At 38.1% G+C, this 27,595-nt stretch overlaps 2 protein-coding genes across 7 annotated transcripts in view; one reads left to right on the top strand and one right to left on the bottom strand.

Moving 5' to 3' along the window:
• The window catches only part of mtmr6 (myotubularin related protein 6), a 19,633-nt gene extending 4,598 nt beyond the window's left edge, over nucleotides 1–15,035 (bottom strand). The window contains exons 1-14 of the mRNA XM_088322367.1: nucleotides 14,082–15,035; nucleotides 11,960–12,091; nucleotides 10,858–11,020; nucleotides 8,695–8,852; nucleotides 7,173–7,301; nucleotides 5,125–5,259; nucleotides 4,898–5,030; nucleotides 4,708–4,817; nucleotides 3,605–3,730; nucleotides 3,476–3,525; nucleotides 2,260–2,353; nucleotides 2,085–2,191; nucleotides 233–367; nucleotides 29–155 (exon numbers count right to left, since the gene is read on the bottom strand). Of these exons, the coding sequence (XP_088178493.1) occupies nucleotides 29–155; nucleotides 233–367; nucleotides 2,085–2,191; nucleotides 2,260–2,353; nucleotides 3,476–3,525; nucleotides 3,605–3,730; nucleotides 4,708–4,817; nucleotides 4,898–5,030; nucleotides 5,125–5,259; nucleotides 7,173–7,301; nucleotides 8,695–8,852; nucleotides 10,858–11,020; nucleotides 11,960–12,091; nucleotides 14,082–14,105 (1,623 nt within the window). The 5' untranslated portion in view covers nucleotides 14,106–15,035. The remainder of the gene's footprint in view (nucleotides 1–28; nucleotides 156–232; nucleotides 368–2,084; nucleotides 2,192–2,259; nucleotides 2,354–3,475; nucleotides 3,526–3,604; nucleotides 3,731–4,707; nucleotides 4,818–4,897; nucleotides 5,031–5,124; nucleotides 5,260–7,172; nucleotides 7,302–8,694; nucleotides 8,853–10,857; nucleotides 11,021–11,959; nucleotides 12,092–14,081) is intronic.
• The window catches only part of nup58 (nucleoporin 58), an 18,507-nt gene continuing 4,879 nt past the window's right edge, over nucleotides 13,968–27,595 (top strand). The window contains exons 1-11 of one of the 6 annotated variants that reach the window (XM_088322370.1): nucleotides 13,968–14,238; nucleotides 15,271–15,428; nucleotides 15,550–15,594; nucleotides 17,082–17,357; nucleotides 17,436–17,601; nucleotides 18,775–18,840; nucleotides 19,059–19,233; nucleotides 19,877–19,956; nucleotides 20,034–20,152; nucleotides 20,242–20,324; nucleotides 21,601–21,802. In XM_088322370.1, coding sequence (XP_088178496.1) covers nucleotides 14,186–14,238; nucleotides 15,271–15,428; nucleotides 15,550–15,594; nucleotides 17,082–17,357; nucleotides 17,436–17,601; nucleotides 18,775–18,840; nucleotides 19,059–19,233; nucleotides 19,877–19,956; nucleotides 20,034–20,152; nucleotides 20,242–20,324; nucleotides 21,601–21,802 — 1,423 coding nt within the window. In that variant the 5' untranslated portion in view covers nucleotides 13,968–14,185. Of the gene's footprint in view, nucleotides 14,239–14,498; nucleotides 14,982–15,270; nucleotides 15,432–15,549; nucleotides 15,595–17,081; nucleotides 17,358–17,435; nucleotides 17,602–18,774; nucleotides 18,841–19,058; nucleotides 19,234–19,876; nucleotides 19,957–20,033; nucleotides 20,153–20,241; nucleotides 20,325–21,600; nucleotides 21,803–27,595 lie in introns of those variants that run through there. The other 5 variants (XM_088322369.1, XM_088322368.1, XM_088322372.1 and 2 more) reach the window with 5 other exon arrangements.

The following is a 27,595-nucleotide window of genomic DNA, read 5'->3' as shown; positions in this document are numbered from 1 at the left end:
CAAGCAGTATTTGTATATGTTCACTTACACACTCCAGAGCTTTGAGCTTGCTCTCTTCCTTCTGGCTGTTCTCTTTCCCCGTGAGAATGGTCTTCAGGATGGACTGCCGAGGGTGCATAGAACGATCAAATTGGTGGTACATGTTTCTCCAAAACCTAGCACACACAGGTATATATTATAGTCTGACTTATTGCAGTGTAAAGAAAAAAAGTGCACAATACGGGATACAAACTTGAATTGGTAGGGCAAGGTAGATGGTTCCAGTACAGGAGATGTCTCGGCGAACGCTGGGCTGTAGAACGGATTCAAGTAGTTTTGTTTTTCACTCATTAGATGTGCCCACAATGAATGAGTCCGCTCTCTTAACCTGCAGTGACCAAACACAAAAACACAAGCTGATCAAACTTACCATTGTGAATCACTGGCATTTGACTTTTGCATTCCGTTCAATATTAGATATACAGGGCGGCAGTAGTTCAGGAGGTAGAGCGCTCGTCTTGGGATCAAGGGATCCCAGTTCGAATCCCGGCTCGTCCGTGTTACATGTCGAAGTGTCCTTGGGTAAGACACTGAACCCCTGATACCCCCAATAAGCAGGTTTGCGCCTTACATGGCTGCAAGGCCGCTATTGGGAAATGTGGAGCATATTGTAAAGCGCTTTGGGAAGTCATTGACTTGAAAAGCGCTATATAAATGCAGATCATTTCATTTTCATTACAGTGGACTCTCGAAATACAAACTACTCCAGTTATGAGAAATTTGAGATACAGTACAAGATGTATTTTTGAGCAAAAAACCCAAAATACAAAAGAAAAATCCAAGTTAGAATTTCTAGGCGCTACCACGAGAGGGCTGAGTGCTCAAGACCGCTCACTGACAGCTTGTCTTGGTTATCACATGCATACCCACCATACATACCCGATTCCGCACTCTTGTGTTTTTATTGTTAACTACATCTCATCTGCTTTGGGTTTTTTGCGACAACGCTGAGGGAAGCGCAAGAGAAAAAAGAGCCGTTGGTTAAAATATGTCTTCCTTCCTCCCCTTTTCTCTCTCTCTCTTTCACTCTCTCTGTCTCTCTTTTTCTATTTCCTTGTTCCTATTTGTCTCCTTCTCTCTGTGTCTTTTTACTGTCTCTTCCTTTTCTCTTTTTCTTTTTTCTCCTCTCTTTCTATTTGTCTTTGGATTTCTTTCTTTCTCTCTCTTCTCTCTCTCTCTCACTATTTCTCTTTTTATCTTTTTTTGCAAGGAGTTCTGGAAAGGGAACTGGAAAGGGGTTAACTGAGAAAGAAGATAATGGTGTCAATAGGAATAAAGCAGGAAATTATAGACTAACATGAGCGTGCTCTTTTGCGTGATCTAGTGCATGGTTTCTCAACCTTTTTTTGAGCCAGGGCATGTTTTTTTTAAATAGAAAAAAATTTGCGGCACACCACTAACGTTATAAAATGACACTACAGTATGTTTAATTACAATATAATTTATAATACCACCGTTTTCTTACAGCACAGACACTTGAAATGGACATTATATTTCCAGAAAAACATTCATAAATGTTTTATAAAATTTTAAATTGTAAAATATGTCATTGGATCATTTCTCACAGCACCTGACAATCTCTCACGGCACAATAGTGTGTCGCGGCGCAGTGGTTGAAAATCACTGATTTAGTTAGTAAGAACTCAAGTATCCTCAAAAGTCTCTTGTGCTTCACCACCACACATACAACAGCAACTGCCGACTTCCTCGGAGGTATGTACTCAAAAATGAACTCACATTTTATTTGTTCTTATTACTGTATTTCAATGTTTGATTACTATTTGAACAGAGTTTTAGTGATAAGGACAATATGTTGTGTGGCTATTTAGGGTTAATTTGGATGATTTGGGGAGGTTGGGAAAGGATACATTGGTTTTCCAGTTATTTCCTATGGGGACAATCTATTAGAGATATGAACATTTCTAGATACGAGTTTGATCCTGGAAAGAATTAATCTTGTATGTAGAGGAGCCACTATAGACATCACGTCATTGTCGCCATTAAAAACAAATTCCAACAACATCAATTCTGCATTTTCAACCCACTGCAGCTCTTCTCTTTGCCTCTGGTTGTTGCCGAGGAAGTTTCCATACTGACACGAGTGGACGTGCTCGTGGATCTGCAGCAGGAACCACTCGCTGAATTCAAACGCCTGCAGAAAAGAAAGAAAGTTTGGGACCGAATGCAACAGTATGATTGCCTTGCGCACTGATAACAAACCTGAGGGAACTGCTCAGAAAGCTGCCAAACACATTCCAGGAACTGAGTAAAGATAGGAGACACTTCTTTTGGATCTCCATCCAATTGATCACACCTGTTAGTTGGAGTTTGGATTAAAATGGCGATCTTCATAATAACAGTATTACAGTAACACTTATTGAGGTTTCGCTACTTCGCGGATTTTCATCGTACATTGTGTTCTGCATTCTAATTGGCTCATTCTGGCTCATTGCCCCGCCCCCTTTCTGCTGGTCTCCCTGCACATCATTGATGTTGCAGTCTGAGTTGAGCACACACGTAAAACCGCTTGACCAACTCATATTACCTATGCTCAAATCTTTTTAGTTTTAAGTTTCTCTAAAAGCCTTCTTGTCAACAAAATACTTTGGAATCACAAAATAAGCAAGAGGCAGAGGGAGATTCAATAGTCAACAAAGGTGGACTTCTTGACTTGCTAAACTTGCTCTGGAGCCACATACAAGTCTTTGGCGCTCCCTATTGGCTCTCTGGTGCTTTTCTTTTTGATAATGAAAACAATATATGTCTTTAATAGGGCAGAACAAGAAGGTGCATTACCTTAGTTTTCTATAATGTCCACATGGTAGTGGCAAAGTGTCATATAAAGTGGGTCATGTCCTTAATCCATACAGTTGTGCAATTAAACAGCAAGATTATTTTGTAAATTTACCATTATACAGTATATAAATTTGTTGTAAAAAAAAAGATAAACTAGAGTATGTTTATTTGTTATCAAATACCTAAGCCTGTAAATTGAGTGTGTTCTTAAGTAATTAATAAATGAATAAATAAAGATTTCTACTTAGCAGGTTTCGACTATCGCGGGACGTTATTGGAATGCAAAACCCACAAAAAACAAGAGATTACTTTATTTGTTCCAATGAAATATACAATGGGTCACTAAACTCTTTACACATCTGATAATTTAAAAAATATTGACTGTATAGTTGTTTCATCCTGTATTTGGTTTGTAATATTCAAGTCAAGTCATGTTTATTTGTATAGCCCTTAATCACAAAGAGTCTCATAGGGCTGCATAGACCACAGATTATTGCAAACCACAGACTATTATTACACCATCCCCTGATCTAAAACCTACATGAGGGCAAGGAAAAACTCAAAACTCAAAGAATAGTAAATCTTTCTGTGTATTCAAAAAGATATAGGTTAGAAATTGAAATCTTTAAACACATCTTACCTATCTGCAAACTTGTGTCCGAAAGAGATCCAGTCTTTCTCTATCAGCACCTGATAAATAATATTACCAAACAAGTTGAAGGAAACACGAGTGGCAAGAAGGAACATGAATGTAACAAGTGAGTGGTACCATGAAACCCTTGATGGTGCGATAGTATGGATCCATAAGCAGAGCCCCCAGGGAGCAGACCTGTGCCGTCCGGTCCCACCCGTCGGAACAATGAACCAACACGCTAGCTCCTTCACGGGTCACAGCCTAGTTTTTAGGCAGCACAATGAGACAGGGCCAAAGAATCCCAAACAATGGTCAAAATATCCAGTCAACGTGTAAAAATACTGATCATTTCATTTGGGAATATTTGACCGTTTTGTGCTACTTTTAGTTTTAATACTACCCATGTTGGAAGTATTAAGATTACCAATAGGTAGAAGCAGAGATTTTAATGTTAGACAAGACTATGCCTCAAAGTACTGTAAATCAGTGTTTCTCAATTATGTTCTGTTCCACTCCTGTAAATGAAGTTACTCCTATTTTACCAACATAGTTCCTTCCTCGAGTAAAAATGGTTTCATAGAAACAAAAGTATTTCAAAATAAAAAATATCAGGAAATAATAGAGCATGGAATTACGGCCCCAAATTAGTATGGATAGGCAAATGTCAAACTGTGATTGTGTTTGTTATTGATACGTTTGTTCTACCTGCTTACTGGAAAGAAAGTTCTTCTGTTTTTACTATTGGACACTTGCAAAGAAGATTTTTTAAGATGCCAGGGTTGTTCGGTATTTGGAATATTATTGCTCACTGTTGTTTGTTATTTTGACATAATGCACTGTATACATATTTTTCACTAATAGCCAATCAGGTTGCTGTTTTTTGATTTCCAAACCCTTGAGGCCGGATCTGCTTTTTGTAAGCTAGGAGATTAAGTACAAATAAAGGCTTCAGGGGAGGACCTTCAGAACAGGTTGGAATTTTTGCATCTATACGGTTTTTTTTGTACAGTCCTCTCCTGTTCTCATTGCAAGATCAAATTGTATTGATTCTCTTTGTTTTGAGTGTCTGCTTAACTATGAACTTATCGATTACCAAGTATGAAAACATGTGTTTTCATGTATGATATTGAAATAACTAAAATATTAAAGGACAGAAAAAATAGTTTATGTTGTATTTCTGTCATAAAACCTTCCTCATTGGTTTTCATTAAAGGATTTCATTGAACTCACTAATTTACCTTAGCCAGGAAGATTGCTGCATCCACAATAGCCTTGATATGCCTCAACCAGCCGCAGCTCTCCAGTCCTACCAGGTAGTCACTCATGGAGAGGGACCGAGCTCCGATCACTTAACACAAAGCAGATGGCAGAAATGAATACCTGATGAAAAACAAAAATATGCGCTTGTTGAAAACAGTTGTGTTTGACCTTCCAGCAACTTTTGCAAGCTGGTCCTCATCACGTGGATGTTTTCGATGCCAACAAACTGGAAGCGAATGTTGGAGTAGTTGTCCTCGTTTTCGTAGCCTTTGCCTGCAGCTCGGTTGGCGAGCGCGTTCAACTGTGTTAGTTTACATCACAAAAACATAATTAGGGAAAGTACTTTTCAATGGATATACGCTTATCACGTTCTGGAAAGGTGGGTATTGTCTTACTTTTGGCCTTGTGTCCATGACGTAAACAAATCGGCTGTTGTGGTTAGCCTTGCTGATGGCCTGTAGCATGCTCTCGTCTTCTAAACAGCGAGCGCTGAAGCCGGAGAGGGGCTGGCTGCACCGGCAAACTGCCGCCTGTGATGAAAAGTCCAAAATCCGGCAGAACAATAGTAACCGATTACAAAAATAACACAAATACACAAGCACAGTATTTGTCAAAACGTATTACAGTGCATGTTCCATGGGGGCTGGCAAACAATTATACAAATCTTCAATTCTCTTCAGTTTTATTTTTATTTTGTTATAATACCAATATTTTAATCCAAGGTCTGAAAGTTAAGCAATTCAAAAGCATTCTTTTTGTGGTGGAATAGACTTATTAATACAAAACATTTTAATTATCAATCATAGCTGCAACATTCTGATACAAATAAAGGGCTAACTATGGCCCACAGAACACAAGACTTTTTCAGGCCTGCCGAACCAAACATTTTCAGAAGTATTACTTAAAAGAATTGTTATTTTGGTGCCACCCTTGTCCTCAATGTGCCTTCGAGTCTCCGTCCCCAAAAATGTAATTTTCAAAAAGCATTAATGTGTACTGCGCCAACATCAAGATAATGTATTCATGCTTTTAAATGCATTTTTTCTCATATATCTATTTTATTTATTAAATACCATGTAAAAATGTACAGCTTAAAAATGGGGCATCATATATTACTTTGCTTCAATAAAAACAATGATGAATTTTCAATTGATAAATAAATAAAATAGTGTATTAGTTTGCATGGGTATTTAATGATCAAATGCCTAATGTACCTTCTCAAGGTTTCTTCATTTCCCTCATGTTGAGGTTTTCCAGTTTTTCCTTGCCCTCATGTAGGTTTTGGGTCAGGGGATGGTGTAATAATAGTCTGTGGTTTGCAATACTCTGGCCTGTGCAGCACCTTGAGACTCTTTGTGATTAAGGGCATCACAGATAAACATGACTTGACTAGAAAAATTAGATATATATTAAGTAATGCATTGCCAAAGTATCGGACCTAGAAAATAAAATCTGATTTTTTTACTGTTGGCCACGCAGCTCTGCAATTTTTTAACCAAATGCGGCCCGCCACTCAAAAAGTTTGTCCACTGCTGATCAATATCATCAAAAAAAAAAAAGGAGGGGGGGAGAATAATCAAATGCAAAATAAAATAATGTTTTCTGAAGAGTTTTAAAGGGACGGTGTGTATTATTTAAAGCATCCCAGATATAAAAAAAACCTGTTGGTTAAAAATATTTTTTCATTTAAAAAAACAGTGTAAATTACACAAACTACCATATAAATTTGCATTATTTAAAATACTTGTGGGTCGAGAAAATCTGCATTCAATTTACTAAACATGACCCTCACCAAGAGGGATGATTGTCCTCCATCTTGCTGCTACGGGTACCCAAAGAAACAATAAAAACTCACAAAATGCGGTGCAAAAGGATGAGAAAGAAAATAGTAGTTTGGGTTTTTCCTTGTGCTTTTTAGCACTTGTTTACAGTTCCACCCTACGAGCTGCATCTAGTTGGCAAATGATTCACACTGTCCCTTTAAAGCCAATTTAACATTCACGAATCGCTCCTTATCACAGAAGTTAAACTTGAAATGAATACATTTGCATGAGTTTTTTTTTATTTAAATGGCAAAATAATATAATTTCAAATTATTTCACAGCCCTATTAGGAATTAACATTAATCACACAAATGCGTTAGCTGATCTTTACAATAATTGATTGGATCCTTTAACCACTAGGGATGTAAGGGCACCACTTCCTGTGGTGTGTCTTAGGCAAGTACAGCCTGGTGGCGGCCATCCCTCTCCAGGCCAACATGTTTTAACCGGTCTTGAATCGGCGACCTTTCGCATGTTAGATGAATATGCTAACCACTGCACTACAGAAACACAATCTCGACAATACAACCACTTCATTAAATGAAACATCAATATTAGTACACCAAATTGAGGTTAGCGTACATCTCATGAGCCGCAAAGATTTGTGTTGAATAACAAACCTTCTTCTCTTGGTAGAAGTAAGTCAGCACAGGGAATCGTCCTTTGCTCCTGAATTTGGAACTACCCACAATAATGGGCTTACTGGCCGTGATGGGGACATACAAGTCACGTGGATACGTCTCACAAATCTGGAAACAAGACATGATTTTCTATTTAGAGGCTTTCATCACACATTTGAACTACTATTTTTATGAAAAATCTGTATACATTTTTTTGTTATTTCTTCTCAGCTCAAATTTTGCCATTGGATGCAACAGGAATTATAACCGGGTAACGACATTGAGAGCGCTGAATCCCAACCACAGGACATTGAAAGGGCATTCGATTGATCTCATCGTCGTACTATTTTTATTCAGGGCACTGGAGACCAATGTTAATTTCATTGTACATTTCGTGTTACAATGACAATGATTAACATTCTATTCTTTTCTAAGCAATGTATGTGACAAATGGTGTTGAATAGGTGCAGCCATGATTTAATTCATTAATTGACAACTTAAACTATGAACATAATAATTACATAAGATTTACAATGTTTATTTAATGTCCTTCAAAGTTCATCATCAGATACACCAGAAAATGTCTACTATGTCATGCTTTTTAACATTTACTTAAATCTTTCAGGACAAATTGCCGTTTTGTCTATTTTTTAACATTCGTCTCTGGTCTATCTATCTACCCTGGTCATATCCCTCGAGAGGGTTGACCGACAGCAAGACAAACACATACACAATAAACAAAGGAAATAAAAAAGGGAAAAGTAGCAAAAAAACACACACAAAAATGTTTTGGGACCATGGTCAACCCAAATGCCCAAACAATCAAACAAGTTAAGCACCTCGGCACCCAAGTTGGTCATATTTTCGTCTCTTCAGGTGAAACGGGACACGAGGAAGCGGCCTTGTCACTCAGGCTGACAATGTCAGGGTGACACAACATACTCTTCTGTTCAACAGCAGCTTTCACTGGTTTACCCCTGCCACATCATGATGGTGCCCTGCCCATCCCTTAGAACACGTCTAAACATCCCACTATCCTTTTACAACACCTCTCTACTCATTCCGATCACCATCATCTCTGGTACCGTGACAAAAAAATACTGTGATAATGAGATAAAACCGAATGCCTTTTCATATGTCATCTGTATTGCTGGCGGTCCAGTGATTAGGATTAGGCGCTCTTACCTCTGTTACCCGGGTTAGATTCTTGTTGCATTCAATGTTTGGCGATTGTGATCAGCAATGTTTTTTGACTGATCATTTATTGCACAAATACAGTAAAACATTAGTATAAAAACACCCAAACTGGGTTCTTAATTTAGGTAGAAAAAAAGGACTATACATGGATAAATACAGTAATAACGCTTGTCTTAAGGTTCTTGCCTGAGGCATCAGCGCTTCCTTTTGGACAAATGTAATAACACCTTCTCTCGAACGATACCTTCTCTCCAGTCAGAGAAAAATGACCAACTTTGCTAATTTGTGTGTCTATAGCTCAATTGTGGTTTAAATTATTAAGAACCTTATAGTCTCGGTTGACATCAGTGAGCTGCCACTGGTCGCAGGGGACGCCCATTCTCTCGAATTCTGCCCCTAAATCGATGAGCTGCCACCCATCCTCACGTTGCTGGTCATTCTGTTTGGGATTGTAGGAGAATGCATAGAGCTCCTCGAACGACTCTGCACAAAATGAAGGAAATTGTCAACAAGGCAACTGAAAAGTTTTTTTTTTTTTTTTAAAGTAAATGTTAAAGTAGCAATAGACATCAAAATACATAATTTAAGCTATTTTTGCATTTTTATGAATGTAATATTACGAATCGTAGGATGAAACAGGTAACTTTTAAATTCGGTGAAAAATATCAGAACCGTCTTAATACAATTGCTTAATGAGACATTTCGGGATATCTAGCGCCTCCTTGTGGTATTTAAGCCACAATACATTATTGAATTAAATTTTCTTTGTCATCGAGTAAAAACACTGTGTGCAACAAGAATAGATATGGCATTTCAGGTTAAACCTGTAATAAAAAATTAAAAGTGAAAAATAAAAGATTTATCTATCATATAATGTGTCTTTTTACCTACACAGATCAAAATATTTGCATTTATTTCACATAGACAAGCCTCTCAGAGGAGAGAGTTTACATCACCGTCTGCCATCTTGCTGCTACTGATACACCCCAAAAAGTTTGTTTACACTTTATTTTGTGGGTTTTCATCATAAAGTATCTCAACAGTGAACATGCAATGTTCAATAGGCCTTTATATTAAAAAAAATCTTTATTGACATGAAGCCAAAATGAAGTCTGTTGGTGTGACACCTTGAAGCTGTCCCCTATGTGTGGATGGTTGGTTGGTTTCCTTAAACACCAGTGTCGTATAGGCACCATTTTCTGTGGTGTGTCAAGTACAGCCTGGTGACGCCCATCCCTCTCCAGGCCGATGTATGTTCTACCCGGTCTCTAACGTGGACCTCTCGCGTGTTAGGTGAATGTGCTAACCACTGCAATGCGGAAACACTCCCTATATAGTAGTATAGTGTCTTGTGACACCTATCACAGTGTTGTTTCAGCTTTACGTGATGTACAATTAGCTTAGCTTGTGGAACGACATAGAAAAGATTTAAATAAATGTACTCATGAAAAGAGCCATAGGTCCCGACTCCTGCTTTACACGGAAAACGACGGCGACCAGATGATGTGTCAGAGTCAGATCAGGAGGGTTTTTCTTTGTTATTGCAACGTCCATTTCAGCCTGGTCATCCTGGAAGGGGGATTACCTCATGTGCGGTCCATTCACAAGGTTTCTTCATTTTCCTCATGTTGAGGTTTTTGAGTTTTACCTTGCCATCATCTAGGTTTTAGATCAGGGGATGGTGTCATAATAGTCTGTGGTTTGCAATAATCTGTGATCTGTGCAGCCCTTTGAGACTCCTTGTGATTAAGGGTGTCACAAATAAACATGACTTGACTTGACTTCTCCTGCTACTAGTAACCATGAAAACCGGAACTATCTGTTTCATGTAGCAAAGCAAACCCCTAACCCCAAAAACGGCCTGGAGATGGATGGGCATCACCAGGTTGTACATGCCCGAGACACACCACAGCAAGTGGTGCGCCGATGACGCAGGTGTTAAGGGATCCGTGAACCATGGATTACAGAACCGGAGACTTATCTACCACTTGGCAATTATTCTTTTTAAATCTGGGTGGACGGGGAGGTCAATTAATATATGATTCCTTATAATTGAAAAAGTAAATGAATACAAGGACATGATACCAATTGATTTGTTCTGTGCTATCCTCTAATAAAAGAATGTTATAAATCAATGGATATTGGTGGGTAACAGAACATTCCACACACAAGATTCTTTTTGGGGCGGAAGTAGCTCAGGAGGTAAAGCGCTCGTCTTGGGTTGCAGGGTCGATTCCCGGCTCCTCCGTGTTATATGATGAAGTGTCCTTGGGCAAAACACTGAATCCCTAATGCCCCTGATAAGCATGGCTGATGCCATCCATGTGTGAATGTGTGTGAATGGGTAAGTGAGAAGCACATTGTAAAGCACTTTGGGAGGTCTTCATTGACTTGAAAAGCGCGATATAAATGCAGAGCATTTAAATGCAGACCATTCACACACGGTCACGGTTAACACTGAAGAATGTGGAACAAATAGGTCACGTACCAGGCCGCAATAGGCGCAAAAGTGAACTGTAGACATCGTGGCAGTCACGTTCTCTCTGCACCACAAAGTGAACCACTCTGAAGTTATGGCACTGGATGACCAATGGACAGCCCAAGGTAGTGAGGGAAAGCTTCTCTACGGATGCAATGTGGTGGTGTAAAATCTACAGAGAAATTTAAAGGGTTGTATTCGTTTGTATTACAGGGTCAAAAAATAACAAATATTGGTCAGACAATTCAGAATTTAGGACTATTGTGCAAGATGAGTGTAATTCTATGATGGACCACTATATCAGTGCTTTTCAACCTTTTCTTAAAAAATCTCAGGGCAGAGCTTATGTTGAGAATGTTAAAAATATATTTGGTAGCACCAAGATAAGGATTATTGCTCTAATTTGGGTTTTAATTGTATTTTTAACTTGTTTTTCAAGTTTTAATATATCTGTATCTTCTTCCAGAAAAATAAAAATGACTTCAAATTAGCAGAAATGATCAACAAGTGGAAAAAACATTTCTAATTCGATTCTACCTTTTTTTAGTTAAAAATGTTTTATTTGATTCTTTGTATTATTCTGTGCAGAGCAATCTTAAACAGCTTCATAGAAAATATTAATCATATGTCCCTGTACCACCTTATGAGTAGATAATTAGTTGAGTATATAAAATTAAAATAATAAGTTATGTGCTGCCACCAACTGATATGGATAAATGTTACAGCAGTTACTTGGCTGATCACCAGAAGAAAGCAATGACATGTTTTGTTACAAACATAAAGTTGAGCAATTTCATGCAGCAGAAAAGAGGTTTGGTTTCACAGAACACTAGTGAGCCCCAGCACACTGGTTTATAAACACTGCACTCAATGACACTATGTAATATAACATCACATTTTACCAAAGACGACTAAATAATGTAGATAACCAAAGTTAAATGGAATTAAAAGAAAAACTTTAATGTACAATACATAATGGTTTTTCTGGGCTGTGGGAGTAAAATTATTTGATAATATTCAGAAAAATATTGCAAATTTAAACAATTTTCGTTTCATCTTAATACCAAAAAGCTGACAATTTAGACAATCAAGAACACAGCAAACTACTTACCCAAACCTCTTGCCCTGCAGGTGTGGAGTTATTGGAATTGCTCTCTACGAAAATGAGGTGTGTTGCTGTGAGGTACAGCGTGCCGCTGGTGGATTTGTTACTGAAGCGATCCAATAGGCGCACCTGTTCCACCTGCAAACATGCACAGGATTAAAAATTCACACAAACACCAAAATAACCTGGATACAGTTTAAGGGTGATGTGCTGTTGTGAGTGTTGCTGACACCTCTTGGAAAATGTGATTTTTGTAGCGCATGACGCCAGCTGGAGTGCCATTTAATCCTGACCACCTGGTGCTTACCACGGTTTGTCCCAAGTAAATCTAGGCGAATGGTAAACAATACATCTCAATCCACTCACAACTCTACATATTGCTCTTGAGAATTTGCAGGTGAGCTGCAGTCAACTTTTGTGTAGGTGCGAGTTAGGATTATTCACCCATGTCACCTTTTTTTTTGTCTTTTTAAAAAGAGAAGTAGCTGCAGTTTCAAATAAATTCAAAATCCCAAAGGTGAAAACAACTAGGAAAAGTATGTGTGTGTCTGTGTGTGGAGTCAAACTTTGGAATAATTTACAAGATGAGATCAAACAATGTCCAACTATCCATGTGTTCAAATTTAAATACAAAAAAGCATTACTGGCGAAATACAGGGATGAAGAAAATGGGATATGAGGGAGATTGGCGTCTAAAACTATGGTTAACTTGTTGTTATTGTTGCTATTATTATATCAGAACTGTTATTATAAATATTATGTTTATTTTTATTGTTGTTATTATCATTGGTGGCGCAGTGACATTTGGTAACTAGGCGCATTATGACGTTGAAGGATGGCTATTGCGAAAATTAGTGTATAAAATCTGTGATTATTGTAATTATTATAATTATTGATATCTGACCTATGCAATAGGTATATCCATGAGATTTTGTTATTTTACATATAAGAGGAAAGGAGGATTTGTAAAATGTAGTTAATAGGGAAGATAAAGGGGTAGGAAAAATAAGCATCTGCTTCTGACTACCCCTTTTCGAACATGTTATGTGACATTATTTTGTTGTTGACTCATTATTTTTTGTCCTGTTTTTATTTTAATGTTCGAAATAAAAGTTTTCATTCATTCAATTTCCTTAGAATTTGCAGGTGAGCTGCAGTCAACTTTTGTGTAGGTGCGAGTTAATTATTCACCCATGTCACCTTTTTTGTCTTTTTAAAAAGGGAAGTAGTTGCAATTTACAGCCTATTACACCATAAACAGAAAGGTGACACACACAACCATCAAATGACTCGACTTGACTTGACTTTTCTTTTAAAATATGATTCTAGGGAGGCGCTCCAGAGGCCAAGATTGTTCTTTATCCTGCAAACTATCCAACTTGATAATGTACTATTAAGTCAAATTTAAGTGACTCAGACATTTTTCACCCGTTTCCCTTTTCCTGTCTTTGCTTCAACTGTGGTGAGAGCAACTAAACTATGCACAATACAGGAAGTCAGTCTCTGGGCATGTATGTTTATGGCGTCAATTCCACCAAATACCCCCACTACATGAGCAAAATTTGGATAAAAATTAAAATAGGGAGAGTGGTAATGTGTTTCTATTTAATTGCACACCCTTTGCACACACTAACAGCGCCACTTAATGGTCTCACTCTCAATCTGGATCATTCAATCTCATTTTGGACCCGAGTTAGCCGATTTTGACAATCTCCCAGTGTTTTGAGAGTGCCCATCGCTGACATAACAAACATTTTGCGATGTATACTTAAGTATCAACGCATTCATTGAAGTGATGCACGATTTTGGTTTCTGCATCTCAGCGTGGTTATCTTAATCGGATCTTGTTTCAATTTGCATTGACAGCTTGGTTAAGTCAATCAACAGTGCGAGGGTGTGTCAATTGCAAGAGTAAATTAAAGTGGTGCAATTGCAAGGTAAAACTAAAGCTGAGATGCATGTCACGTTTGAAACAAGCAAGCTAGTGAGACCTAGATATTAATTGCATATCACATAAATTGCAAGCAACAAGCAAATTATATGAATAGTTGAGCGTTCATCCTTGATAAAGGGCCGACCTACTGTCTACGTTGCATCCACTGCAATTAGCTAGAAAAATGTTAGCTACCTTCGGGGTTCGGATATGCTCCATGTCTCCGGGTCGTAACAGCTGTCAGCGACTTCAGAGTTCACACGACGCCTTCCAAATATAACTCTACCATTTATCCAAAAATGTTTTTGAAATGGACTACGCAAATAGGGACGGCGATGTCGAGTGCATTTCAGTATGTTTATTGTCAATTACTTCACACTTGCATCCGCGTAAAGCGCTCTGAAATCACGCCTATGCTGAAGATGTAAGGCTTTTCAAAATAAGAGTAATTGAACTGCCAGTTGATGGTGAAACAGGAAATAAACAAACGTATTCAATACATTCAAATGATAATTGTTCTATGTTTGAGTTTAAAGTAATATAATTGTAATATGACGTAATTATTTCTTAAAAATATGATCATAAACGGTATTCCAAAATTATTTTTTTTTACTCTTGTTAGGGAAACTGTGTAGACTTGACTAACACGTCACGCGCTCAAGAGATTTGCAGCTTGGGAAATGTAGTTTCTTCTAATTTTACCCAAAATGCTTTGGCATTCGGTTAGCAGCAGGCGGGGAATAGGAAAAATCACCCCATGTGAGGTGCGCGGTTCCACCTTGGTAGTTGACCCTTTTTTATATGTTACCAAAGTATATTTATATAGGACACCCACGGAAAAGCAACTGAATGTAATTTGTTTTGGAAAAATGGTCGTCGTACAAAATATTAATTGAGGTTAAATTGGTACGGCTGTGGCCCTCACGCGGCCATTTGTGCTAAGCTAAATTGCAAAGCTATGCTAATGTTTTGAAAGTGCTGTCAGACCCTAAAGGTGATTAATGCTTCAAATACAATGTCTGGATTTAATTTTGGGACGGGAACTCTTGGTTCCACCGCCGCTGGAGGGGGATTTTCATTCGGAACAGCAACCAGGTATTTAAAATCGATGCGACTTAGCTAACACGTTAGCCCCAGCAAGTAGACAGCGTCCAACCCCACTTGATTGAGAAATGTTGAATACAAACGATCAATTCCACCAGAGACTGTTTCAAAGGTGACGTCATTGTGTGTCATTACCTGTAATGTTATACTGTGTCATGTTAATTGTACTAACTCCCCCTAAAGGAATGTGGTTTGGTTCATAAACAGACAGATCCTGTTATCTTAATCTATCCTAAATCCGTGTAGCATTGTCTCAATCAGTTTTTGCTGTTTTCATAAGTGCACCTGCGGCCAGCACTGGTGGCTTCTCGTTTGGAAACGCTTTGGGGGCTTCTGCTGCCACAACCACCAGTACTGCCACCCCATCCCTTGGCCTAGGAGGAGGTCTTTTTGGTCAAAAACCCCAGGGAGGATTTTCATTCAACACACCAGTTTCAGGTGAAGACCGTATTTGTCTTTGGATTTTACACAAGTTTTATGATTATTTTATCCCTGATTTCATACTTATTATGTATCTGGAATCTGCTCTTGTGTGTTTAATTCCATCCCTTGATTCCAGGTGCTGCTGCTGCTGCATCTGCTCCCACCGCTGGACTAACATTAGGTCTGCATTTTACATTGTACTTTCTGTCATTCAAAACTGATTTTAAACTGGTGGTTTCATACACGGTGTTTTCCGGACTATTAGGCGCACCCAACTGGCCCCAACTATTTGTGACTTTTTAGACGGGTATTGAAATTTCTTTTCTTCATTTTAAAATGAAAATTAATTTTCTTTGAGTACATAACCCTTGGATGCATGACCTACCAGTACATACACTCATTCATTCATTAGTGGCGAAAAAATGATCCCCAGAGCATCATGTCTTAACATGTTTTATTAGGAATACCTGGAATTTGACAGTATTAATAAAAAACATTTCTAAGATTTTGAAGAATAACTATCCATGGGATCAGTTTTGATCCCACTTATGCATCCAGGGGTTAATAGTAGTGACAGCGCCGTCCCCACTTGTGGTGCGCGCCGTGTAGGCTGATCTCGCACCATCTCCCCTCTGCGTTTAGTTGCGTGCTAGCCAAGCAGGGGGCGTTTTCGCCCCTTCCCTTGGCTTGGTGTGTCGCTTTTTTGCGTTAGCCTTTTTTGGCACAGGCGGCCTAATGCTGCCTTTATCGTGACAGTGTGCAAGGATTTTCTGTGGGAGCTGCACTCCTGTAGGGGTACTAGGGCCTTTGCGCGCCTTTTGACCGTTGGCCGCTCTTTGGCTGCGATGCAGGATGCGACCAGTGCTGGTTTGGCCCAGATGCCTGATGTGGAGCTGGCCATTGCTCCCCTAAGGAGACCTTCAGCTAGGCTGTACATTGCCCGCCGTGCTGGCGCCGTCTCGCTTTTTTGACGCATCCTCCCTGGCTTTCGCCCCCATGTCCAGAGACCTCGGCTGTGGCTTGTCCTTGAGACTGTACTGGCATCAGTCATTCAGTGCTTGAAGCACCGCCCCTTGTTGATGGTATGGACGGAATAGAACAAAAGTTGTTAATGTAACAATGGTTCTATGTGGGCATCTTGTAACTCTGAATCCCTAAGATTCTGAAAGTGGCTAACCGCAATTTATAGACCCTCCTAACGATTGGAGGTGATGCGAAAAACTGTAATTTGGTATGCACTTCTCAAACTGTGCATGGGTAAAGGTAATATTTAGTGGTTGAAGCACTGCTCCTGGCTGTCGTACAGGACTCATAGAACCCTAGTTACATTTATAATTTTCGTTCGAAATATAGTCCAAATGCCAACCCGAACCGCAAAAAAATAAAAAAGGAAACAATTATTCAAGTGCATCTAAAAACGTCACATTCTTGCTCGTGCACCATATGTAGCTTCAATCGTGATTTCAGCAGGAAGATAGTGTCAGCAAGTGGAATATTTTTAGGTTTCGGATACCACCTTTAAGTTTCCTTTGTTTTACACTCGAGAGACTTTCTAAGATAAATTCCAAGTCCAATGTTTTTGTATAAAACTGTTCTCTGTATTATTCCTTACTACACCAACCTTTACTGGACAGCAGATCCTCAATGCAATTCCTACCATGTATTCAGGTGCCCCAGCTTCTACAGCAGCTTCAACTGGGTTCAGCCTAGCCTTCAACAAACCCACTGGTTCAGCCGCCCCATTCTCCCTCACCGCTGCAACTACCAGCTCCTTGGCTCCAACCGTAACCGGTTTAACCTTCGGTTCTGTCCTTACCTCGACTGCGCCACAACAACCCACGGCAACAGGATTCTCGCTCGGCCTTGGCAGCACTACAACCACGACAGCTGCCGCAACTATCCCTTCACTGGGTGGGGGTCTTTTTTCAAGTACAGCATCAACAGGTTAGGGTAGATACACTCTAGCAATACACGATTGCAATTTCAAAAGAAATAAGTTTATATTTGCACCCTATATTCCAGGTTTGGGTCAAACAACTCTTGGAGGAGGTGCAGGATTATCTTTAGGTTCTTTGTTGGGTACTTCAACAGCAGCGACGGCAGCCCCAGCTCCCAGTATTGGCTTGGGTGGGATTGACTTCAGTGCCTCTTCTGAGAAGAAAAGTAACACATCTGGAGCCAATGCCCAGTAAGTCATCATAATAGAACTATATCACAGATTACAAAATATGATGTTTAAATTCTAAAGTCATTTTGTATATAACTCTGACCACTTAAATGAAGTGAGATTAATGCCAAACTTGTTTCAGACAGATCATGGTGTTTTGGTAAACAGAATATTTTAAAATGGCTTTCCAATTATATGAGGCAGGACGTATTTCATGACTGGTGACATTGTATAGACATGAATTTGTTCACTCCCATTCTGATGGCACGTTAAGGGGTTAATGGATCTGCTGTAATACAGGCTCCGCAGGGGTGGCTTGTTGAAGGTTTTAATTTAGCCCTAATAGTAGGCCGGACCTTCTGCCTTGCTATTGCTTTATCTCCCGCCTCAGTCCTTTCCCGACCCGAAAATATTCAATGGCGCACCCAGTGCTGATCAACATTTCTTTGGGTTCTTTTGACTTTCATTTTCAATGTAACGAACTGTTAAAAGCTAGCGGTCGCTATCTCTCTGTTCTGATTCGGAGACACAGACTGCGTATGTCCACCCCGGTTGTTTGACTGACAGCATACACCAGCCTATCACAGTCGCGTACGCAAACGGTCACATCCATCCAATACACGCATACACAAATTGCCCTGTTCAGCACTTTCTGTGTGCTCTCTCACGACCACTATGATCGATACATTGATATCAATGACAATAAACCCAATTGCATTCAAAATATGCAAACGGGTGAACCAGCGGCAACCGAAGCGTGAAGTAGGAAGGGGTCTCTGTATTTCCCAAAACCTAGCGCAGGGGTCCCAATTTTATTTTTTTCTAGCTGTGAGCTAGTTTTATACTGATTTGTGCAAAGTGTTACCATTTTAATACACATTTCTAAAATGACAATCTATGTTATTAGTATGTTGTTACTGTTATGACCAGGTTTTTATTATTAGAAGTCAACTAATGAAATATGGCGATAAGAAATCATATATATACTGCAAAATCGCCATGGCCCATGACTTAAGAGCTATTTTCAGGACCTGTCTGCGGGCTACTCATGTGCTCTTAGGTGCCCACAGCCATTACGTTTTATACTCCTGTTCTAAAGGGTTTACTTTTTTGTGAAGTAATATACAAAACACAATTTATTTTAATCCGCACTTATGTCGTTGACAAACACAATTGTGTATTTTTTTGTCTTAGGGACAGTAAAGCTCTGAGGGATGAAAACCTACCTCCAGTCATTTGCCAAGATGTGGAGAATTTCCAGTAAGTATCTCCCACACTTGCTCCTACTGTGCCTTATAATTCATTAAATGGAGTTTGATCAAATTTAAAAACACACATTTGTGAACAGATTGGTTCTTACCCACCATTGAATAAAACCATCTTTGTTTCTAAGCCTTCAATCAATATCCATGAGTATGTTTTGTATGATGAAAGAGGAAGTCATTCAAAAATGAATATTTTTCTTCCATCTGTTTCAGAAAATTTGTCAAAGAGCAGAAACAGGTTCAGGAGGACATCAGCAGAATGTCGTCTAAGCCAATATCAAAAGTCCAAGATGACATCAAGACCCTCAAGCAGCTACTGTCTGTCAGTGCCAGCGGCCTGCAACGGCAGGCTGTGGCCATTGAAAAGCTAAAGTTGGAGACTGCACAGGTAGTCTACATAATTTTTTTGCACTTTACCTCAGAAGTACTCTACACTCTGCTAGCCTCTGGGAAGAGGTTCTGCAGTGTGCGGTGCAGGACCACCAGGCTCCGCAATAGTCTAGTCCCCCTGGCCATTAGACTGTTAAATGGTCAATCTAACATATAGTTAACTTAAATCTAAACGGCTGCTAATCTGTCTTTTTGCACTACTGGCAGTTTTTTATAGCTTGCCACTCATTGCACATTGCTCTCTGCACTATGGTAATTACAGCGTTATTGTTACAGTGTTAATGTTACTGTGTACCTGACTTGTTAACCTGGCTGCCCATTTTGCACATCTGGTTAGCTACTCTTCTTGCACTATCGGCACTATGGTAAAATACTATACGTAGCCAATTACAATACAACTTTATTTATATCTGTACATTCAAGGAAACTGTGGGGGTCAGATGCATCGACATTTCGTTCTGTATACACGTGTACTAGAATGACAATAAAGTAGATCTGAATCTGAATCTGAATATGCTCTGATTGACACTACTTCTCAATGAGACATGACCTTTTTAGGATTTCTGTGCTGAAATTTAAAATGTCAATCCATGACCGAATTCTAGAATATTTTGTTTTTTACCCTCACCTTCTGAATAAAGGAGCTGAAAAATGCTGACATAGCTCTTCATACACAAAAGACTCCCCCTGGACTTCAGCATGAGAACACTGCTCCTTCAGAGTGAGTAGCCCTTTACTACCACATTTTAGTCACGTTTATGGAGAACATTTACATAATTATATTTTTGTTTTGTGTAGTTATTTCCGTTGCCTGGTAGCACAATTTGAGGTGCAACTACAGCAGTACCGACAGCAGATCGAGGAGCTGGAGAACCACTTAACAACACAGAGCAATGGCTCTCACATCACCCCACAGGGTATGCTGTCTTAAAACTCACAAAAGAAATGTCATGGTTGTTGGCAGTGTTTTAGAATTTCAGAATATTTATTTTAATCATATTCCCAGACCTGACCTTGGCCATGCAAAAATTGTACCAGACCTTTGTTGCCCAGGCAGCCCAGCTCCAGTCTGTCCATGAGAATGTAAAGGTAGGCATTCAAAATCACTCCTAACTTGAACTGCAACTAACTCCTATTTTAGTAATCACTGGCTATGAAAAAAATAAGTTAAATAATCATATAATTATTTTTTTATTAAATTTAGCATTGAGTTGATTTAATTATGTGGCATATGATATTAAACAAAAGGAAAAAAATAGGTACAATGAAAAATAGATCTTTTATTGAACATAGCATTCGTACAAAAAGTAAATAAAAATACACTATCATAAACCAAATAGGCAGTATCCTCTGTCAGTAGAGACATAAACCAGAAAATAAACCTCTGTCCATTTTGTAGGTAAAAGTGAATTAAATAATACTATAAAATTAAATAAACATTTTTTAGCCCTGTAAATCAAGAAGAGGCATATTGGCAGCAATAAAACTGTTAATAAAATAAGCATGTCCATTTTGTGAAGAAAATTCAGTGGTCAATCAAAACGTCTGTGACAAAAGTACTTAACAATTCTAAACAATTTGAAATCAAATGGTTTTAACCAACTAACATTTGTGCTTCATGATGTCCACAAAACAGTGTAGATGTATGTTTGCTTGCGTGTGCGCGTTGCTACGCTTTGATATTAGTTCCTCGGCATTACAGTCAAAGTGGAAAGAAAAAGACTAATCGCGAATGTGAAAAATATTCGCAATAAGACAAATGGCGTTAGTGGACAGCCCTACCGACATGCTTTTTAGATGTTTGTGCGTCACGGAGTTACTGAAATGTACGCAAGGTCTGCTTTGCAAGTACAGAGATCCCACAGTTCTTGCGGTTAATGGGAACTAGAACCCCCAGCCAAAAATGAAATTCTGCAAAGTTGTATCCCACCTTTTTTTTCCCGGCCTTCATTAGAGCAGAGAGGGAGTCGGATTTTTTTAATGCAATTCATTTATTTATTTTAATTTCATATTTTATATTTCTTTAAACTGAATATTTTTTTTAGCTCTGTAGTCTTTTTTTATTGGCTGTATTTAGGTTAAAATGCTCTCAATCTTTCAAAGTTTTGGTACGCATACTTGACGCCCCCATTATCCGTATGTTTGTTACTGCTCAAGGAGCTATTGAGCATGTGCAACTCTCTTAGATTCATGTTAAGATGCCTCTCTATTTTGTAAAAACGTGTCTGGCGACAATAATTGACAATACAATTATTTGGTAAATATTTATATTATCCATTTTTGTCGACAAATTCGACTAATTTTTGCAGCCCTACTCTTAACGCATTTTGACTTTTGTATATAATGTGGTTTTTTTGTAATTTAGATATTAAAGCACCAGTACCTCACCTACCGCCGGGCCTTTTTGGAGGACTCGACTGATGTGTTTGAGTCCAAACGCGTGTCAAACAGGAAGTGGCAGAGCGCGCCTCGCATTACCACCGGTCCGGCTCCGTTCTCAAGCGTGCCAAATGCTGCCGCCGTGGCGATGGCAGCAACTTTGACCCAGCAACAGCAGCCAACTACAGGTCTGACTGCCTACAAGTTTTAGAAAAGTCGTTTTTTTAAAAGGTTTGACAGAAACATTTTCAGTGTTTGAGTTCAAGAGAAAAATAGAAAAGTTGAATGAGTATCCTGGTTGCAGAGCTATTGCTTGTTTACATGTAGATCCTGCAAAAAAGAAAGTGTAAGCAAAGTATTTCTCCTGATTTAAAGTTTTTCGCCTTATGAGATCTCCGATGCCGCTATATGGACTGAATTAATGTAATTATTTAATGCGCCTTACTGTATAATACGAGAATGTATATTTTATTGATGCTTTCATTGGAAACTCGTGACGATTTCAAAGCCCCGATTTTTAAATTGTCACCCAAATAGCCAAGAATAGAGCTATTGTACTCACAACTCTACTTTTACATGCTTTAAATTAAATTTTTAGTATTTGCTGTGACTTATGTATTTGGCTTGTGGACTAACATTGAGTGAATACGGATGTAAAACTAGTGTGGCAGCTCTTTAGTTTTCTTTCTCTTTTAGTCTGTGTTAACCACTACAACACTCATTTTAATAAAGCTACCGACTGTTGTACTGAGATCATTTCTAAGTAATGCCATTCAAAATATGTTAGACCTGTTTCATGCCTCTTCGACTGCACAGGGTTTGGCCAGTAATAGGCGTGTCTTTTAAAGTTTTTAACACTAATTGTTACCTTGTATGAAGCAAGATCAATTAACTTCACACCTCATAAGTCATTCCCTTGTGGCCAGATGAAGAAAATTGATAAATGTAGGCTGAATAACACAAGTTGCCAGGGGTTATGCGCCAGTACTCATGTACACGTATACAGACAATTTCATTGAATACGCACTTCACAGCACAACTTCAGAGTTTTGTTTTTATTGCAACATCAAAAACAGTATTATATTTGAATACATGTTCAATTAATGAGGAACGAAGAAGCAGGTCCTCTGATAATATTGCACTAGTAGTTGAAGGATTTGTGAAAGAAACTGGTCATGTTTTTAAGTCTTTACAGCCAAAGCTTACATAAAATATCCTGGTCAGAATAAACTTAATGTGTTACTCTGATACTCAGTGAAAATTCACGTTTCTTGTGACTTTCTAGCTCTTATTGCTGCATGCACTTTTAATTTAAGATTATTGGAGCATATGGTCATGCTGCTTTATGTAAAGGGATGGAGGAACAAAAGGAATTGTTTGTATAATGTTTTATTTCTTAAAATCTCAATATTTTGATAAAAATGTCCTGCCCCCTACTAATGCATCTTTGTCCTGCATTATCCCTAGCTGGGACATTTTAAACTTAAAACTGCAGACAAATGTAAATAATGTCCAAGGCTGACACAAACAATAGCAATTCTTAGGAAAAAATATATATTACGATAGTATCGCCACAACAGTCAGCTATGAACTTCACACATCAGAGGTGGAGTCGACTAGATGATAAGAACCCTACTTATCCATTGCCATGGGCTACAGGCGTCCATGGCATTAAAATTAAATGTATCTCTGTGATCTGTCGCTGTATATAGCAGTGAATTAATGTTGTGTTGGCAGAGTTCACACCTGAAAACAAAATTGTCATAAATATTGTAATGTTCTCAATTTGACAAATGTGTGTATGCATGTCATTAAATCTGGCTATGGGCACATTTCTGGTCTAGATATATTTACATTTTTAAGAAGACCCCTATGTCTCAATTGAAAAAACATCAAAAATATATATTGTGTTCAACAGCCAAAGGATAAAAAGTGAATACAATGAACATATCATTCTTTAAAGCGTATAAACATTGCCCCCAATCCTACTTTAATGCATTTTTCATTAAAAGAGACGCTTCAAAATTTCATCATTCAGTTCAGGGTACAGGATTTATAACTGAATGTTTGACTTTTTAGCTCTTGGTTGCATATTATCTGCAGTCTAGTCGCTGGATTTAATTTATTGTATTGCTTTTCTAGTTCTCTAGTAAAAGTATTACATCAGTAAAAGTAAATATTTTAATGTTGTCTGATGCCGTTTAAAAACAATAACAAAAAACAATGTTGTTTAAATATTCACCGACGTGAAGTTGAGTCTACCAACCCTTTTTTGGCGTCTGCATAACAGACAAAAGCATTGCAGATTTTGTGTAACATAATTCTTGTGAACATATGTATCTTCCTCTTTTTTAAGTCAACATACAAGTATTCTCACTGAAAGCAATATGCCAAATCACGTTACATTGCGATTTAACAGTTTTTTTAAAGTGCAGAAGTTGGTATATTACCCTGTCAATTACTTTACTTTCTTTAGACTGTACTAATAATCAGTATTCATTGACTTGTGTTTACGTTGGAGATTACGTCATGGATAAACAGTACTAAGTTGAGGTTGACTTATAGCGTATAACTGAGGCTTCATGGTGCTCACCCAACGCTTCATTTTATTTGTGCTGTTACATTTATAATGTTCCAATTAACTCAGGATGAAAGGCGAAAGCTATTTTCTTGGCTACATTGTGATATACTGTTCTTCTTTCATAATGCTTGGTATTGAGAGAAGTCATACTTGTGAGTCATTGGAACTTAATTTCCAAATTTGGTGTGTTGCCTTCATTTTAAATGTTTAAATTATTGCTGAAGGTTGAAATCAATATTTGAATTTAGTTATTTAAAGTTAGGACACTGAATTGTTTGAAGGTTCATCTATCTATATACATTATATATAGATATATCGTTTTTTTTTAATTGATTATATTAGTCTTCCACACTTGTACTTGGCTTGACTATTAAACTTGTATCGGTGGTAACTGTAAGGTACTTGAGGTTAGCCGTCGCTAATTGGAGCACAATGCGTATGTCACTTGGGCTATTTCGGCCCTCTATTTTCTTTTCCCCTGAATTGCCAAGTATTATGTTAATAGCTTTTGAGCTCTTGACACATTTTCGATTGGCTAACGTGCATGGCTTGTTTACAAAATCAGCAACAAAATGTATGATAGCACTGTTAGTATACCTGCAACTACTTCTTTAGCAAACTATAACTGAATAGTTTTTAAGTTTACACTGGCAGGGCAGCACAGAAATGCCAAATCCTCATCTTATCTAACGCTTCAGTGTTCTGACTTGTATTTAAACATATATAACCGATGCCTGTTGATACAGTATATTTAATATATGGTGTGCCTTTTCAACTGTAATCAATAACGGTGTGATGCTTTTTAGTTAAGCGTATGCTAGTTCATTCACTCTGAAATCTTGGCTCTTTGGAAACTTGTCTCATGGAGTAGCAATTGATAACATACTAGGATCAATTGTTTCGGACGTGTTTGTTTCTGTAACTTGAATTGCCTATTTAATTGACAATAAAACGTTTTTCTAAACAAAGAAATGCTTGTCCTTGCTTATTTCCGGCTGATCAATTTCAATGGTATAGAGAGAAACAAAGACAAGTTTTTGGAGTGAAAGAACTAGCCACAATTGTGTCCAATTAGTTTGGAAAGTATTATCTGCTTTGTAACTATCGGTTCACCAATTGATTTTTTCCGAATCATTGGTTGTTAAAATAGGTTTGATTTTTGTTTTGATAAAAACCTAAAGATCTCCGAAGAAAAAAGGTCTTGTAACATGCACAGGTACTGGTTGGTTAGTTGTGGTTGTATCCCTTAACCCAGTGTTTTTCAACCCTTTTTGTACCAAGGTACACTTTTATTTATAAATAGGTTCTAAGGAACACCGTTTGTCGAAAATGTTTGAGAATGAAGTCATGTCAAATATTTTACTGTAGTACCTCATGAGCAGATAATTAGTATATAAAAAGAAGAAAATAACACTTAAAATAAAAAAGAATGATGCGCTTTATTTGTTTTTATTTCTTACAGTGCAATCTTAAACTGCTTTGAACAAATTAAGTTATTAAATGTAATGTGCTATCTTATGAGCAGATAATTAGTATATTAAAATTATATAAAAATCTACTGTCCCCTACTGATACGGATGATTATTACAGTTCCTCGTCTGAAGATAGCAAAAATACTGAATTATGGCATGATTTTTTTGGAACGAAAAAGTCAGGCAAATTCCAGCGGCACACTAGACAGGGTCTCACGGCACACTAGTGTGCCCCGGCACACTGGTTGAAAAACACTACCTTAACCTCTAGGGTGGTAGGGGCACCATTTCCTGTGGCTTACATTCTGTCCAGAGTGACATTTACTATAGTAAGGGAGATGAGATATAATTGTTGGGGGAAAGACGGAGTCCAATCGCCCCTGAAAATTAAGGAAATTGAGCATTAATAACCAACCATTCAACCAACCATTCATTTAGTGCCTCACTGATTGGAATTCTTATTTTATACATTTTTTTTACATTTGTTTACTAAAATGTAATCTTCAAAGTGTGACTTAAATAAGAAAATAGAGGAAATTTAAGTATTTGTCAGATTAAATTGACTTGTTCCTCAATGCCAGGGTCTTGTACTACGTCTCCAGTGCCATTTGTAGCCCTTGGAATATTTTATTATTTCCTCCCAGGAAAATTGTTTTCTGCAAGTAAATTAAATGCATAACTACTAGTATATTAATGTAATAATTTCAATACTCAACTGTTCAAATTTGGTATTTCCTCTTGGTCATTGTGTTCATACTAAGCCCCTGGAACCATTTTTCTGCTGCTCAAAAGTTAGTGAAAACATCTGCTTCCTAAAAATGTGCAACGCTTTGTAACTACAACAACTTTAAAAATGAAAACGTTTTTATTCAAAACACTCCTTTTTTTTTTTTTTTTACTCCTTTCAAATTCTAAAGTAGTAAACATGACTTGAGGATTGTTCATTAATAGAGAATTAATTGAAATTTCCTTTAAAGGGACAGTGTGTCTTATTTGACTAAACATTGTTGTATTGCGTCGGGCAGCCAAAATCGAGTCCTAGAAGGCACAAGAGAACAAACTACGGAGACTCAGTCACCAATTTTTAAATATTTTTGCTCAGCCTTTGCGAAGTTCTGGGTTTTATTATTTTATTTAAAATAAATCAATGAATAATTTACAAGTTAATAATTTGATTTTTTGTGAATTTGTTATTTATGTTTTTCTACAAGGACATTTATTTGTTTGGGTCCCTTTAACCATTAGGGTCTTGGGGGCACCAATTCCTGTGGTATGTCTCGGGCAAGTACAGCCTGGTGGCGCTCATCCCGACGAACATGTTTCCACCCCGTCTCTAATCGGAGATCTTTTGCGTTTTAGGCCAATGTAGCTTTATTATCTATCTATCTACCTTGGTCATATCCCTCAAGAGGGGTGACCGGCAGCAAGACAAACACATACAATTACAAAGAAAATAAAAGGGGAAAAATAGCAAAAAAAAAACACACAAAATTTTTGGACTATGGCCAACCCAATTGCTTAAACACCCAAACAAGTTAAGCACCTCGGCACCCAAGTTGGTCATGCTTTCGTCCCTCCAGATGAAACGGGACACAAGAAAGCGGCCATGTCACTCGGGTCAGGGTGACACAACACGGTCTTCTGTTCAACAGCAGGGCCCGACAGCTTTCACTGGTTTACCCCTGCCGCATCATACGGGTGCCCATCCCATCCTTAAGAACGCGTCCCCAATCCCACTATCCTTTCACAACACCTCTGTACTCCTTCCTATCCTAGCTTTATTGACAGATTTAAAGGGACACAGTAATAGTTGACCTCTTGATGTTGCTGTATTGTGTTTTGCAACCAAATACAAGTGCTACAAAGCAAACAAATACAAAGGGAGGATAATTAAAGTGACGAACCGCACCTATTTCCTGTTTTTTTCT

Source organism: Urocampus carinirostris, chromosome 18, assembly GCF_059441175.1.
Source record: "Urocampus carinirostris isolate Australia breed hairy pipefish chromosome 18, RoL_Ucar_1.0, whole genome shotgun sequence".
In the NCBI taxonomy this organism is placed as follows: domain Eukaryota; kingdom Metazoa; phylum Chordata; class Actinopteri; order Syngnathiformes; family Syngnathidae; genus Urocampus; species Urocampus carinirostris.
This window is presented reverse-complemented; position numbering and strand designations above follow the sequence as displayed.